At 44.4% G+C, this 14,742-nt stretch overlaps 1 protein-coding gene across 1 annotated transcript in view; it reads right to left on the reverse strand.

Moving 5' to 3' along the window:
• MICAL2 (microtubule associated monooxygenase, calponin and LIM domain containing 2) overlaps positions 1-14,742 on the reverse strand; it is a 139,931-nt gene that overhangs the window by 14,316 nt on the left and 110,873 nt on the right. The window contains exons 29-30 of the mRNA XM_077930351.1: positions 6,644-6,741; positions 4,366-5,722 (exon numbers count right to left, since the gene is read on the reverse strand). Of these exons, the coding sequence (XP_077786477.1) occupies positions 4,366-5,722; positions 6,644-6,741 (1,455 nt within the window). The remainder of the gene's footprint in view (positions 1-4,365; positions 5,723-6,643; positions 6,742-14,742) is intronic.

A 14,742-nucleotide genomic window follows, 5' to 3' on the forward strand; every position in this document is an offset into this window, starting at 1 on the left:
TTTGGAACACTGGCTAATTACATTAATTAAGCTTTTGGCAACTGTTCAAGGCCTTCACTGCTTGGCAAGTCCTTGGCCACAGCTACCCTTGCAAACATATCAAGTTTTATGTACGAATCAGTTAACTCCTACTTCCATTGTACGACGGCTCAGGCTTCCATTCAAAAAATCAGATCTGTTATTAAAATGCATATCTGAAGTTAGCCGTGTTATCTAAATGATTGTCTAAGGCTCACCATGCGGGCTAATTGAATGCACCAAGTCTGAGCCAGCTCTTAAACAAATTACCCTTATGTGGTTTGTAGCATCTGGCACCCATTTTTACTCTGTGACATCTGCTCAGTGTAAAAGAGCTGGCGTCAGAATGTCTGGTCATATAAAAAAAGTCACAAATATAATCAGAAGCAAATGGACTTCACGGAGGAGGTTTTATCACACGGCCTCATGCAATATAAATATTTCATTAATTAGGCCTAAACAAATGTCACATATATATTTTCTCTCCCTCGCTCAAGATTATCACACTGTGTGTTGAACAGTAAATGCTGTACATAATGAATACACAAACCACAATGATGCATTCTTCCACAGATTTCACTCAAACTGAAAGTTCAGGCTGAGACCTGTGTTCAGAGATTCAAATTGCTTTCAATTTTGGGCCCCCAAATTATATTTTTTCTCTTTTCATCAGCATAGTGTTTTAACAGGCCTGTAAATTTCCACATGATTTTTTTTTTAATGGCTAATTCATTTCTTCCTCCTCTCTAAGAAAACAGAAAAGGTACAGGGAACATCTGGTGATACACTTAACTTGCTGCAGGATTAATGATTAACACCTGGATTAGACTCTGGTCAGACAGTGAGTGGCAAACATACGCATCCTAAAATGACTGAAGGCTTCTTGGCACAAGCAGGATAACTGTAGGATATAACTAAGGAAGTGTGAGGCTTAGTGGTAGAGCATCTGCATTGCATGGCAGAAGGTCTTGGGTTCGATTCCTGGCATCTCCAGGTAGGGCAGGGAGAGACTCCTGCCTGTAACCCTAGAAAGCCACTGTCAGTCAGTGTAGGGAATACTGAGTTACATGGACAAGTGATCTGACCCAATATGGCTATGTATGTTCCTCTTTACTATAATCCATTGCATGAATGCAACATTTGTTAGGAGGAAGGACAATGTGGTTGGTAGAGAAGTTATAGATTTTGGGGATAACTGAAACTAAAATAAGAGTCTATCCCCTGCTGCCCCAAGGGCCGAAACATTTCTTTTCAAGCGTCCTTTGACACACGCAGGTTACTTACTAGATGATGATTGCAAGGTTACTTGTGTTTTGCAAGAGTGGCTCACTGTGCCTTTTCACCTTCCTGGCTGCATTTTACACCAAAAGGAGTTGAAAAACTAAGTGCTGGAGTAGGCAAGGAGCTGCAGGAAGAAAACATTAACCGAGAAGCCATGTTGCTCACTGATCAGAAAAGATGTAAAGAGGGGGAAGGCTCTTTTGTTAAAGGACCTGGAACACTCCTGTTTGGAAGGATGACACACTGCAACCCCCAGTCCATGATGGGCAAATTTAGGGCTGTGTGAGTGGTATGCCCACACCAGGCACTGAGCTGAGGGGGCACTGTCTCAAAACCCAGTAAGCAAGGCGCTGGGCCTTGGGAAGGAGATGCGAGGGCTCTGGGACCCTGCCAGAACCTTGTGCCTCCTTCCCAAAGCCAGGCGCCTCCTTACTCACCTTTGGGAAAGCAGCACGGGGGGGGGGGGGATTTTGACCTTTGAGCATCGTACCCAAGCCCACCATTGTCCATGATCAGCCTCAGGCAAATGGTGGGCAGTTGGGCAAAAGGAGAATGGCACCAAGGGTCTTATTGTGTCTCAATAAAACCTAATGTAACCTTTAAGGTGCTGGAGCCCCTGCAGGACTCTTCATAACATGGGTCCATGATGTAGCCACAGCGCTGTTATGTGCTGAAGTGGTACCCACATCCTAAAAGTAACATTGGCAGGATCCCTTCAGTATTCCAACTATACCTTGAGGAGCAGAGGAACCTCTTTCCGCCTCCCTCACAGATGTGGGCTCAGGCAACCCAGCACACTCCCAGCTCAGTGAGCCTATTAGATTACATTCTGGGATTGGCTAGGCATGTGAAGTTAAGTGTGCCAAGACGCACTCATAGCGCTCGTGAATTTGAGTTATGGGCTGACTATCCAAGGATATTCCATTCCTTTGCCATCTTTGGAATCAAGGGAAAACAACGAACTGAAACAACCCCTTGAAGATGCTCTGCTGATCCAGGACGGCTACAAATCCCACGTGTCCCCAGGGTGGTGGAGCTAGACCAGATGATGGAAAGCCAAGTGTGCAGCTGAAGGCGGTGACTCAATTCCCATTGGATGGCCTTGGAGGCCAGCTGGCTCTGTTAAGCCAGCATTGAACTACTGGAATTATGAGCAAGTGAACAATGAGGGCAAAGACATGTTGTTAACGGGAGCATCCCCTTGTTAACAACTGCAGCAAAATAGGCTTGACAAATGGAGTGTGTGTTACATAAAAAACGGTTGCATTCACGTATCATTACCCTGCTTAATTATCAGCTTCTTTTACTCTGAAAAGCACTGAATTTGATGGGCCTACATGGGCATTTCTCCAAACACCCTTGTGCTCAAAGCTGCTGAAGCATATTTAAAGAAATAAGCTATAATCCTCAAGATACCCTGATATGCCTTTGGAACAGAACCAAGATCCCCTTTTCCCTCTCTAGAAGTGGAGATTTCCAGAACCTTCTCCTTCCCTCCCTTCCCTTTCATATATCCAATAATTAAAATGCTTTACAAGGATAGGAAGCATGGGCATAGCCGGGGGGGCAGGGAGGGGCAGCTCCCCCCCATCAAGAAAAATAAATAGCTAACTAAGGTTCTGCACCCCCAACAAAAGACTAACAAAAATCCTGGCTACACCCATGATAGGAAGTGTTTTGTAGGACCATAGCACCTCCTGATGTACCAGGATTCATATTCTAGAGACCACGCTTAAGCATGAAGAGTAAAACAGCCAACTGCAGCAGTATATTCCATTATACTTTGTGTCCTCCAAGATGTTTTGGACAGCACTTATTGACCCCAGCCAGTGCTGGTTGGCACTGATCTGGGCACCAGATTGGCAAAGACCAGTGCTATTTTTCTAGAAAAAGAGGTACTGAAACTCAAAATGAGCACCTCTCTTGTTCTCTTAGAATAACAATGGTGCCCACCTGAGAGGTGCCGGAACTTACTTTTGACAAGTTCTGGCTGGGGGGGGGGGAGCCCTGGTAAAGACTGTACAATTGCCATGAGAGAAAAGACAAAGCAGTAGAGAGTAGCATCCTAATATTCCTATCAATTATTATTTATATTATATATAGTGATCATCTGCTAGTTTTACTGTAGCTGTCTGCAAACTACAGATATACGAAGGACTGTAATTAACAACTTTATTTGTTCATCTAGTGATTGTTTTGTACTGTTAAGTTGTTAAGAGTGTGTTTATTGATGGGATTTTATTTTATTTATTTCATTTCAAAATAAAACTATATGATATAAAAAGGCCACCTGCTCCCTGCCTCTCCCCTCCCCTCCTCCTCCTCCTCCTCTTAAAAAAGTGGCATTGACTGTATCTGGTAGAAGCACACATACTATAGCAGAAGACCAGATCACACTACAGTTGCCATGGGGATGTCATTGACTCTGAGCCGTAATATATATGAACTACTTAACTGCATGGGCCCCTGCCATGTGTCAAGAGTCTTCACCTTTCCACCAGCAACAAGGAGCGGGGGCATGGAGATAGCAGAAATGCATGCATTTGTTCTATATATCGCAAACAGCTGGAAAATCATTGTCAAAGGCATTGCCATGGCAACTGGGATTTGTTTTCTTCTGGACCATATTGCTCTTATAGGTTACATTTTAAAAACGAAACACTTCCCATCCTACAATGTGAAACATTTCCAGGATGGTATACAACAAGGTAGTAAGGGGAAAGCTAAACATAAGAAGGCTAAAACCCAGCACCCTTGATCTGCCATGCTGGGAGGGTTGCAGGGGGCAGAGGCTTCATTTTCCCAAGCCCAAAACCACTCAGCCAGGCTCTGCCTACAGAGCAATGCTGGTGTCACTTCTCTGCCACAAAACTCCCCGTTCCACCTGCCAAAGGTCCTGGTGGGCAGGGGGACCTATTGGCAGTAGCCCACAGAAAATCCCAAGATGGGATTTTACACTATTTTATGCAAATTGTTTAAAGATTTAATCTTGCATTAAAGCACTATACATACTTTGTTTAAAACAACAACTGGAAATAAAAATCTTAAAGGAGGGAGTTTGCTTACCCAAGTATTCTTCTTTGGAAGAACTATTTAGTACTTCATCAACATCAAAGATGGTACAAGGTGACACAGGGCTTTTAACTTTGACATCTGCTTTATTCCTAAAGCTGCTGAATAGGTTCCACACATTCTTCCTCTGTTCAGGAGCATCCAAAACGCCATCAGCGTTTTTGTTCCTGTGCCTTAGAGATGAATAGCGGGTGTTCTTTTGATTGTGAGCACACCACTCATCCCTGGCAGACTTCCAGAGGTTCTCTTTAAGGGTAAACCTTTCTAGAAGTGTTGGCACATCATCAGCATTGGTAGAAGAGGAATGTTCGGGTTTATGAAGACTCTGGGAAGGGCTGCTATGCGCACTGTAAACAGGAAAAGACGTGCCTTTGTCAACATATGAATATTCCTCTCTCGGACTGCTGGAAAAACGAGACCCATTTGAACTCCTCGTCCCAAGTCTTTTTTCTGCATCATCCAACACACTGAGCTCCTGTGTTTGTACGTTATAGTCTCCATGATTCTTGCTGCATCTGAGACTAGCGGAGCGAACCAGGGCCTGTGGGAAATTGAAAAATGTGCTTTCCAAAGGAAATTTGGCAGGTGTGTCCTGGGCCTTTTTCAAACCTGCTGGAGGAGAAGTAAGAGGTTCTATGATGGATTTCTTTATAGCTTTGGCAATTAGCCTCAGTGGCGATTTTGGCTGGGTGGCAGTGTGTTCTTTGGGACAGTCACCAACATTCTTTGAAAGTGTCTGTCCAGGAGACAAAACTGGAGAATGGTTATCTGAGAACTTCTGAGATTGACCACAACTGGATTGTTTCGGTATGTTCTCATATCTGTTAAAATAAGCATTCTTCTGGTCTGGAATTCCTTGGCAGTCATGTTCCGTTCTTGTAATATCTAGCTCAGCATCATCCAGAGCAGGTCTTCTGGGCTTCTGCTCCATTGAAAGTGTCAACCTCCTCATTATCTTGTTTTTAGCTTTGTTCAAATGTTTGTCATGCTGTTCTTTGGCATTCTTATCTCTGTCATCAGGGTCTGCAGAGGACAACCCTGAATTCTTTGTATACAGCTGAGAGATCAGTGGCTCACTATTCATCACCCAGTTTCCTAAATGTGCATCTTCAGTTCTGTAATCCTTGCCTTCAAGCTGAGAGTAACTGAGAGGTGAAGTCAGATCAACCTGACAAGTGGATTTGTTATGTGCCAATGGAAAGCTATCAGGGCAGTTGTGGAGTGAATAGTGAGGAACATAGGATGCAATTTCACTGGATTTATCTCTGGCTTTTCCTTTCCTTTGAAATGCTGGGCTGTGTAGCTTGAAATGTCCTCTTGTAATTTCTGGACTCTTGTCAGGAGATGTCAGCTGTATGGAATGCATAAAATGATTATTTTTAGAGGAAAATGCAGCCAGGTCACCCTTGCTTCTATTTAGAGAGTGTTTTCAAACAATTACATGAGAAAATACACTCCCCCATAAAAATGCCAGAAAGCCTCACAAAAACATTCCAATAAAATGGCAAAGGAATACACCATAACTGCAGGGTCTTGCTTTTATCCAAATATCCCTGGGAGACAGTCAAGATATTTAGATATTCAGATGTCTGTAGGGGTTCACTGCAAAATATATATAGACCCAGCAGACAAACAGTTGGTGTAGGTTAAAAAAAGTTTTCCATTTTTAAAAAAACAACAACAAGATGGTGACGTTGTACAGTCATACCTTGGAAGTCTGACGGAATTCGTTCCGGGAGTCTGTTTGGCTTCCAAAACGTTCGTAAACCAAAGAACAGCTTCTGATTGGCTGCAGGAAGCTTCTTCAGCCAATCAGAAGCCATGGAATCCTCGCTGGACATTTGGCTTCCAAAACTAGTTTGCAAACCAGAACACTCACTTCCGGGTTTGCAGTGTTCGGGAGCCAAAACGTTCGAGAACTAAGCTGTTCGAAAACCAAGGTACGACTGTATTGCATTATGCTTGTGCAACTACTATTCACCACTAGGAGGCAAGTTCCGTCTGATCTGGACAGTGACCCTCCCATCCATGGTTGCACTAACCCACTGAAGAAAGCATAAGCTACAAATAATTTATAATCTAAACATCTTGTTTATTTGTTTGCAAACCACACTTCATCCATACATCTCATTGTAAAAATACAACAAAAAACACAAAGCGCTATACATATGTAACTATACATATTTACAGCAATACCCTGTAGTATTTATACTGTAGTATTATATTGCACTTCTTCAACAAAGCATACTGTTAAAAATGTGTTGCTTCATACCTCTGTCTGAAAGACCTCATCCTTAAAGTCACTTTGAACACAGGCAGAGGTATCCTTTGAAGACGACCCGTTTTTCTTGTTGTACAGTAGAGGAAAATCTACAAAGGGAAAAGTGGACCCATAAAAGTGAGTTCATTGGAATAGATCCATGGAGTCCATGCTACTGAAACTACCCTTCCACATTACAGGTACCCAGTGCTTCCCCCGCCCTAAAAAAAATGTTTAGGAGTACTCTCATTTTCCCACTCATATTGAAATACTGCTCCTCAATGAGGCCAAACTTAGATCCACAAAATGTTTAGGGGTATGCATACCCCTGCGCCCCCCCCCCCGAAAAAAGCACTGCAGGTACCCAACTGGCAAGCAATGCCGCCCATATAGACCATGTGGGACCTTGAAGGTCGCAATCCAGCTCCCTGCCACAGTATAGCATTGTGTTTTGTTTTGTTTTTTAAAAATTATTTTAATCAATTAGGTGGCACAGAAAAACAGCAGCAGCAGCAACAGCAACAATAACAGTGACATAGCAAAATGATGATGATGATGATGATATTCTCCTGTATCCACCATTCCGTTCTGCTCCCCAGCCAGGCTACAAGCCATGATGGCTATAATGGTGCTTTGCAACTTTGACCTGTTGCAGGACCTTAGCAGAGCATACACAGAGTTCCAGAAAGCAATCAGTTGCAGGCAGGATGGACGAAGCAGGAATAAGACGCTGCTACCAGTAACTTGGTTACTTAAAGGTAAAGGTACCCCTGCCCGTACGGGCCAGTCTTGCCAGACTCTAGGGTTGTGCGCTCATCTCACTCTATAGGCCGGGAGCCAGCGCTGTCCGCAGACACTTCCGGGTCACGTGGCCAGCGTGACAAGCTGCATCTGGCGAGCCAGCGCAGGACACGGAACGCCGTTTACCTTCCCGCTGGTAAGCGGTCCCTATTTATCTACTTGCACCCGAAGGTGCTTTCGAACTGCTAGGTTGGCAGGCGCTGGGACTGAACGACGGGAGCGCACCCCGCCGCGGGGATTCGAACCGCTGACCTTTCGATCGGCAAGTCCTAGGTGCTGAGGCTTTAACCCACAGCGCCACCCGCGTAGAGGTGTTTATTATTTACAGCAGACTCTACAAGTTACTATATACAAGAACAGATATGGATCTTAACTAGCTCTCTCTTAACAAACTCCAAACGACTCTCAGAACTCAGAACACCACACTGACCAACAAAACTATCCAGTCAGTAAGGCCATAAGTCATCATGCCTGCGTGAGACCTCAACCAATGGTAGAGCTGTAGCCAAGGTCTCATATCTCCAGGCAGAATAACTCCTCTCTGCTCAGTCATCTTGGCTTTCGGCCAATGCTTAATTGAGTCTGTGTGAAGCTGCACAGAATGGCATGTAGTCAAAAATCCCAACAGGCTATGCCAGGGGTCTGCAACCCACGGCTCCGGAGCCGCATGTGGCTCTTTTACATCTTTGCCGCGGCTCCGGGGCGGATACTAGCAAGGGGAGGAGGCGCATTGTGCGCCCCGACACTCCTCACTGTGGCAGGCGCTGTACTGGCTGTGATGTCGCATGGGGGCGGTGCGTGCGTTAGTCACGCACCGTCCCGACGTCACCTTCCCGCCCGCTGTCAGATCGCGGCTCCGGAGATATATTTGTTTTAAATGTCGCAATGGTTTTGCGGCTCCCAGCTGTTGTTTTTTTCTTTGGAAACGGGTCCAAGTGGCTCTTTTTGTCTTAAAGGTTGCAGACCCCTGGGCTATGCTCTGCCTCCCCTGTTAGAGGCAGCAATGCATCTGAATACCAGTTGTTGGAAATCAGGGGAATGGAGAAGGCTCTTGTGCTCATCTTCTGCTTGCTGGTTTCCTACAGGCAACTGGTTGGCCACTGTGAGGACGGGATGCTGGACTAGATGGGCCATTGGCCTGATTAAGAAAGCTCTTCTTACATTCTTATGTTTGGAGTGCTACACCCAATAATAAACATGTTTTTAAATGCCCAGTTAATTGGGGGGGGGGGTTGCCCTGGCCCTAAAAAATAGGAAAGGTGACCCAGTGAACAGTGCCGTAGATATGGGGGGGGGGGGACTAGCTGGGTTTTTTTGCCCTTGGTGAAGCCTCCCTAGAGGAACCATTGAGGCTCCCAGACATGTGTATGGGGGGTGCCAAACTGAGTCTTTGACCCAGGTGAAACAAAGCCTCGTTTTGCACCTGCAGGGAAAGGGGCTTTCCATAGCTGCATTGCCACTACTTGTTGCAACAATCCTCAAGGCTGCAGGGGGTGGTTTCTAGAGAAAGGAATCAGCTTGATGACCTCAGCATGCCTGCAGGTTGGTGGGTATGGAAGGAGGTGGCTACACATTGCTCCAGTCATATATTGGCATCCCTATTTTATTTAGAGATGTGCCGTCAATCCCCTTTTCAGTTTTCATCAGTTCCCAAAGTGTAAAGGAGCCATAAAATACGCAATTAAACTCAACGTGAAAGAGTTAAAATCAACAATACAGCCTGTGCCACTGAGTGAAAAAAGAAATCTAATTATTCTGGTGCAATTAATATTATAGAAAACTACCCACACTCAGAGAAGCTTGTAGGATGCTGTTTCTATGTAACTGCTTTAGGGCTTTAAAAACAACAACACCAAATTGGATGTTCAATACTATCGAGTTCTACCATGGCTTTGCAAATTGGCTGCCACATTCGGATTCCCTGACTGCAGTCTTCTGGTCCTGTCAGGTTCTCCTCTCACCCCTGCAACAGAAAGTCTCGCTGGCTAACAATATTGCCATATAAACCATCGCCAGCTTGCCATTGATTAATTTCCTAGCCGCACCTTAAGAATTGTGTGGCAGAGTTTCCGCTGTTCCATCATTTCCCCACCAAATGGCAACTTTTCCACAATGGAATTCAAGCGCCGCCGCCCCCCCCCCCCCGCCCCATCCCATCCCTTCATTGACTGAATGGCTGAGCTCTGCTCCTGGTGGTGCCAATTAAGCACAGCAGGAGACAAGAGCAGCAGCTGTCAAAGATCTTTTATTTCAGACGCAATGGAGGAAATGTTTTTGTTCTCTGCAACGTAGGAGACAATGTTTATTCCAATATGGATTCTTGGATCACATAACTTAATATCGAATGTGTATTTCTCTCTCTCTCTCTCTCAACAAAATAGTAAATGCAGGAAATATTTGCACAGCTTTGGATAAATCAACACATTTATTAATATAAGTGTTAGTACAGTTCATTGTCCTGGAAGGCAAGTAAAATGACTCCAGCTGATGCCTGCAAATTTAAAACAAGCAAGGGATGTCCTGGATAATAATAAATAATAAGAATAATTTTATTATTTATACCCCAGCCACTCTGGGAGGCCTACAGTGCATATAAAAACATAGCAAAATGTCAAACATTTAAAACTTCCCAATACAGGACAGCTTTCAGATGTTTTCTAAAAGTTGTGTAATTCTTTATCTCTGGATTTTATTGGCTATAGTTTATTTATTATTTTATTTCATAAAATGTGTAAGTCACTTGATTTTTTAAAAAAAACAAACAAACATGCAAGCAGTTTGCAAAAAAAGATAAAACAATAAAATTATCAATAAGAAAAATGATCAACAATGATCTGATACTTTCAAAAAGTTGAAATAACAATAGACTAATTACAGATTGAAGCCTGCATCAACTTGCTAAACATCTGGGTAAAAGGTAAAGGTAAAGGGACCCCTGACCATTAGGTCCAGTTGTGGCCGACTCGGGGGTTGTGGTGCTCATCTCGCTTTATTGGCCGAGGGAGCCGGTGTACAGCTTCCAGGTCATGTGGCCAGCATGACTAAGCCGCTTCTGGCGAACCAGAGCAGCGCACGGAAACGCTGTTTACCTTCCCACCAGAGTGGTACCTAACCTATTTATCTACTTGCACTTTGACATGCTTTTGAACTGCTAGGTGGGAGGAGCAGGGACCGAGCAACGGGAGCTCACCCCTCCGCGGGTATTCGAACATTTGGGTCGGCTTGTCTAAATAACAATGTTTAGGAGAGCAAGGTGGCAGACAGTTTTCTCCACTGAGCTGTAGTTGTTCAATAGGTCAGGGCTAGGTAGGGCTTCTTGAGGATAAGCACACAACACCTCCTTCAGAGTCATTGTTCCCACCCCTTCCTGCATAGAAGCATTAGCTACCCCTTCTATCTGCTTGACCAATTCCCTTCAGCTAACTTTCATAGGCAAGGATATCCAGAGAGCAGGACTCTCCTAGTGTTTCGTTCACCTCAGCTTCAGCAACTGAAACTAAACCAATACCATTGGAACAGACAGTGTTCTCAACCCTTTCATGCATACTCTAACCCCAGTGATGCTATCCTAGTGATTGCCAGCAGTTTCCTTGTAATGTGCTTCTTCCCCACATTTCTTAGTTTCACCTTCAGATCCTAGGATTCAAGGAATGGAGGTAAGAGCAGCTCTGTTGATTCAGACCAAAGAGCCACCATAGTCCAATGTCTGGCTTACAACAGTGGTCAACTACATGCTTCTTGGAAAGCCAACTGGCTGGGCTTGAAAGGAGCCTTGTAGCCACAGGTTCCCTAGCCAGCATCACCATACTTTATATTTAGTTTTACTTTGCAAGCTACAAGGCTGCATGAAGGCAACATCCTCTCCCCTTGCTTGCTCTATAGCAGCTGCTATTCAGAATAGCACCTCTGAACCTTGAGGATTAGTTAGCTAAGTAAGAGTGGTCTTTCATAACTATGTCTAAGCTCAGGTTGAAGCTGTGAAGCCAGATGTGGGCAGGCTTCAGTTTTCCAGAACCCCAAAATCCACCAGTCAGAGCCAGGTGCACAATAGCAGCTTCGGAAACAACCTTAGAATTAAGAAACAAGGTGTATTTGAGAACATGCTTAGCCCAATTGTTTGTTCTTACTAGTGAATGAAGTTAGCAGTCATTCCATATAAAAATCCATCCCTGGATTCCCCCCCCCCCAAATGCTTTCTTCATTAGAGCAGCCGTATTTAGAAAGAAAAAGCCTTTTTTTGTTGCTGCGACAATTAGGAGAACTATTGGCCATTGTCTTATCAATCTGCCAGTAAATCCTGTTCTATCTTCTGCCCATCTGATCTAAGTCAGTGGCTACCAGCACATCTTGTGGCAACTCTTTCCATGCATTTATTATGTACTGTGTGAAAACAGGATTTTGTTTGTCCTGAATCTCCCATCGATTTCACAGGTTCTAGCATAATGTGGGGGAGAATTCCCTACCATGCTCTCTGCATCCCATCATCATCCTTCCCCAACCACCCTTTCTTCTAAGCATAAAACATCCCAAACATGTTAAGCCCCATCTCCTTAACCGCTTGTCACCCTTTTCTTTCTTTCTTTCTTTCTTTCTTTCTTTCTTTCTTTCTTTCTTTCTTTCTTTCTTTCTTTCTTGGGGTGAGCAGCTCATAACTGAGAGTAAAGCAACAATGCTTGCAATACATAACCCGAACCAGTGTGGGGCAGTAGACAAAAAAGCTATCTATTCTTCCCTCGCTGATTCCTTCTTGAGTATCTACCTGCAAATTGTTCTTCTCTCATATCTGACATTCCTGCTGCTTCTTCTTCTTCAGTGTTAGACTTTCCTTTTGTTAACTTCATGACTCCATGAAAGCCATGCATAAGCTTGTTTTGCTATGTTAGCAGCACTGAAGTGACCTGGGCAGTGTGTGGAGGTCTTGGGCTGAGCAGACAAGAATATCAGCCTCACAGATGTGGTCCAAAGGCAAGCAGAGCAACATGTTTGGCACCAGCTTGGCTGCAAGAGTTGCTGGAAGGAGGCATACAAGATGCCATCCAACCGTCTTAGGGACTCCACTCTCAATTTGTGTAGAGTTTACTCCTTAGCCTTTGCTTCTCCCAAAGAAGTTCCACAAGGCAATGGATACAGATTGTTCCTCAGGGTTTATTCCTGAAGCCTTTCTCATGAAGGAGCACAATTGCAAGGCAGTGGAGGTTTAGGATTAGGGCAGTGATGGACAAACTTGGCCCTCCAGCCATTTTGGGACTACAATTCCCATCATCCCTGACCACTGGTCCTGTTAGCTAGGGATGATGGGAGTTGTAGTCTGGAGGGCCAAGTTTGGCCATCACTGGATTAGGGTTCTCCTTCTCTTAGATTGACTACCTTGCAGGTTAATGAGCCCCATCTGTTCCTGTATAAGCTTGTATGTACTCTGAATGGATTTGCTTATCAGGTGTAGCCAACCTTAAGTTTCTTTATTCTTTCAACCAGCCGCCTTAACAGACTATTTCTGCAATCTGCTGCAATAGATATGCCAAGCTTCAACACTTGCACCACCTTGCTATTCTAGCAGAAACATGTGATTTTCTTCAGCTACACCCTTCCTCTCCCTTCATTAGTTCATTAGATCATGGCACCCAAATTAGTGCCAAAAGCAGGAAACCCAGACAAAAGCACTGAAGCACACCTGCATCAGATTAGCTTTTGCAAAGGGCTGCTTGTGGAGGTGGGGAAGCCATGGAATTGTTTAGCGGAGAGAAAGATGAATTTTGCATGAACAGGTGCAAATGAATTCAGATGACACACACACCTGAACCTTAGGAACTCGGCTTCACCACAAGCCAACAGAAAAACTGTTCCTGTTCGTTTGCTTGATTGACTGATCCAGTTTAAAGGCTTATTTGAATATTATGTGACTGCACTTCTTACCTGATTCTGGAAGAGATTACAGCTTCCCTTATTTTTACATTGACATCATGAAATGCGCTCACTTAAAGGGGGGGGGGGAAGTGAACTGAACTTACGCACGCACACACTGGCCTGGATGACAAGTCCATGTTGAAGATTCTGGTTTCTAGACACAGTGAATTTTACAAAGATATTAAAACCACAGCTTTTCAGACAATGGCGGGTGGAGGTGGTGAATCAAAATACTGTGGTTGGGGCAGGAGCTGGTTTCTGTCAGTAGATGGGTTTTGCTATTTTCTTAAAATTCACTCATCTCCTTCTGGTGGGCTGTTAGCTCCCTCTGGAGATTCATCACCAGACCCACATGGGAGGTTTACACACATAGATAGGCAAATGTGTAAATGAGCAAGCTGCAAAAGGAGCTGGCAGTAGGCTTGCTCCCCACCTACCCTTAAAAGATTGTTAAAGTGTTGCCTCTTGTTGTTTTTTAACCAGTAGGCTAAGGCACAGCTATACAAAAACTGGTCTTATAAACTTCAGTAGAAGAGGAAGAAACTACAGAAAAGGAGAAGAAAATAGAAACTATTTGTGGAAGCTGCAGTCAGGATTATTACTCTTAATGCTATTATTATTATTACTACTACTACTACTACTACTACTACTACTACTACTACTACTACTAACAACAGCATTATTATAGGAAGTGGGCTCTGGCAAGTTCTCACAATTATTGTGCCTAATAATAATAATAATAATAATAATAATTTATTATTTATACCCCAGCCACTCTGGGCAGCTCCCAACAGAATATTAAAAACACAATAAAACATCACACATTAAAAACTTCCCTAAACAGGGCTGCCTTCAGGTGTCTTCTAAAAGTCAGATAGTTGTTTATTTCCTTGACATCTGATGGGAGGGCGTTCCACAGGGCAGGTGCCACTACCGAGAAGGCCCTCTGCCTGGTTCCCTCTAACCTCACTTCTCGCAGTGAGGGAACTGCCAGAAGGCCCTCGGCGCTGGATCTCAGTGTCTGGGCAGAACGATGGGGGTGGAGACGCTCCTTCAGGTATACAGGACTAAGGCCGTTTAGGGCTTTAAAGGTCAGCACCAACACTTTGAATTGTGCTCGCAAATGTATTGTGAGCCAATGCAGATCTCTCAGGACCGGTGTTATATGGTCCCAGTGGCCACTCCCAGTCACCAGCCTAGGTGCCGCATTCTGGATTAGTTGTAGTTTCCAGGTCACCTTCAAAGGTAGCCCCATGTAGAATGCATTGCAGAAGCCGAATAACAGCCTCAGAGATTGTATGTAGCTGTGCCAACCAAATGGGCATGCCACTGTGACAGCAACTTGCTCAGAGATGCAAGTGTGTTCCCGGATGCTGAGAGGTCCACATGCACATAGTAGAAGACAG

The sequence above is a fragment of the Podarcis muralis genome, chromosome 1, assembly GCF_964188315.1.
Source record: "Podarcis muralis chromosome 1, rPodMur119.hap1.1, whole genome shotgun sequence".
NCBI classification, from domain to species: Eukaryota; Metazoa; Chordata; class Lepidosauria; order Squamata; family Lacertidae; genus Podarcis; species Podarcis muralis.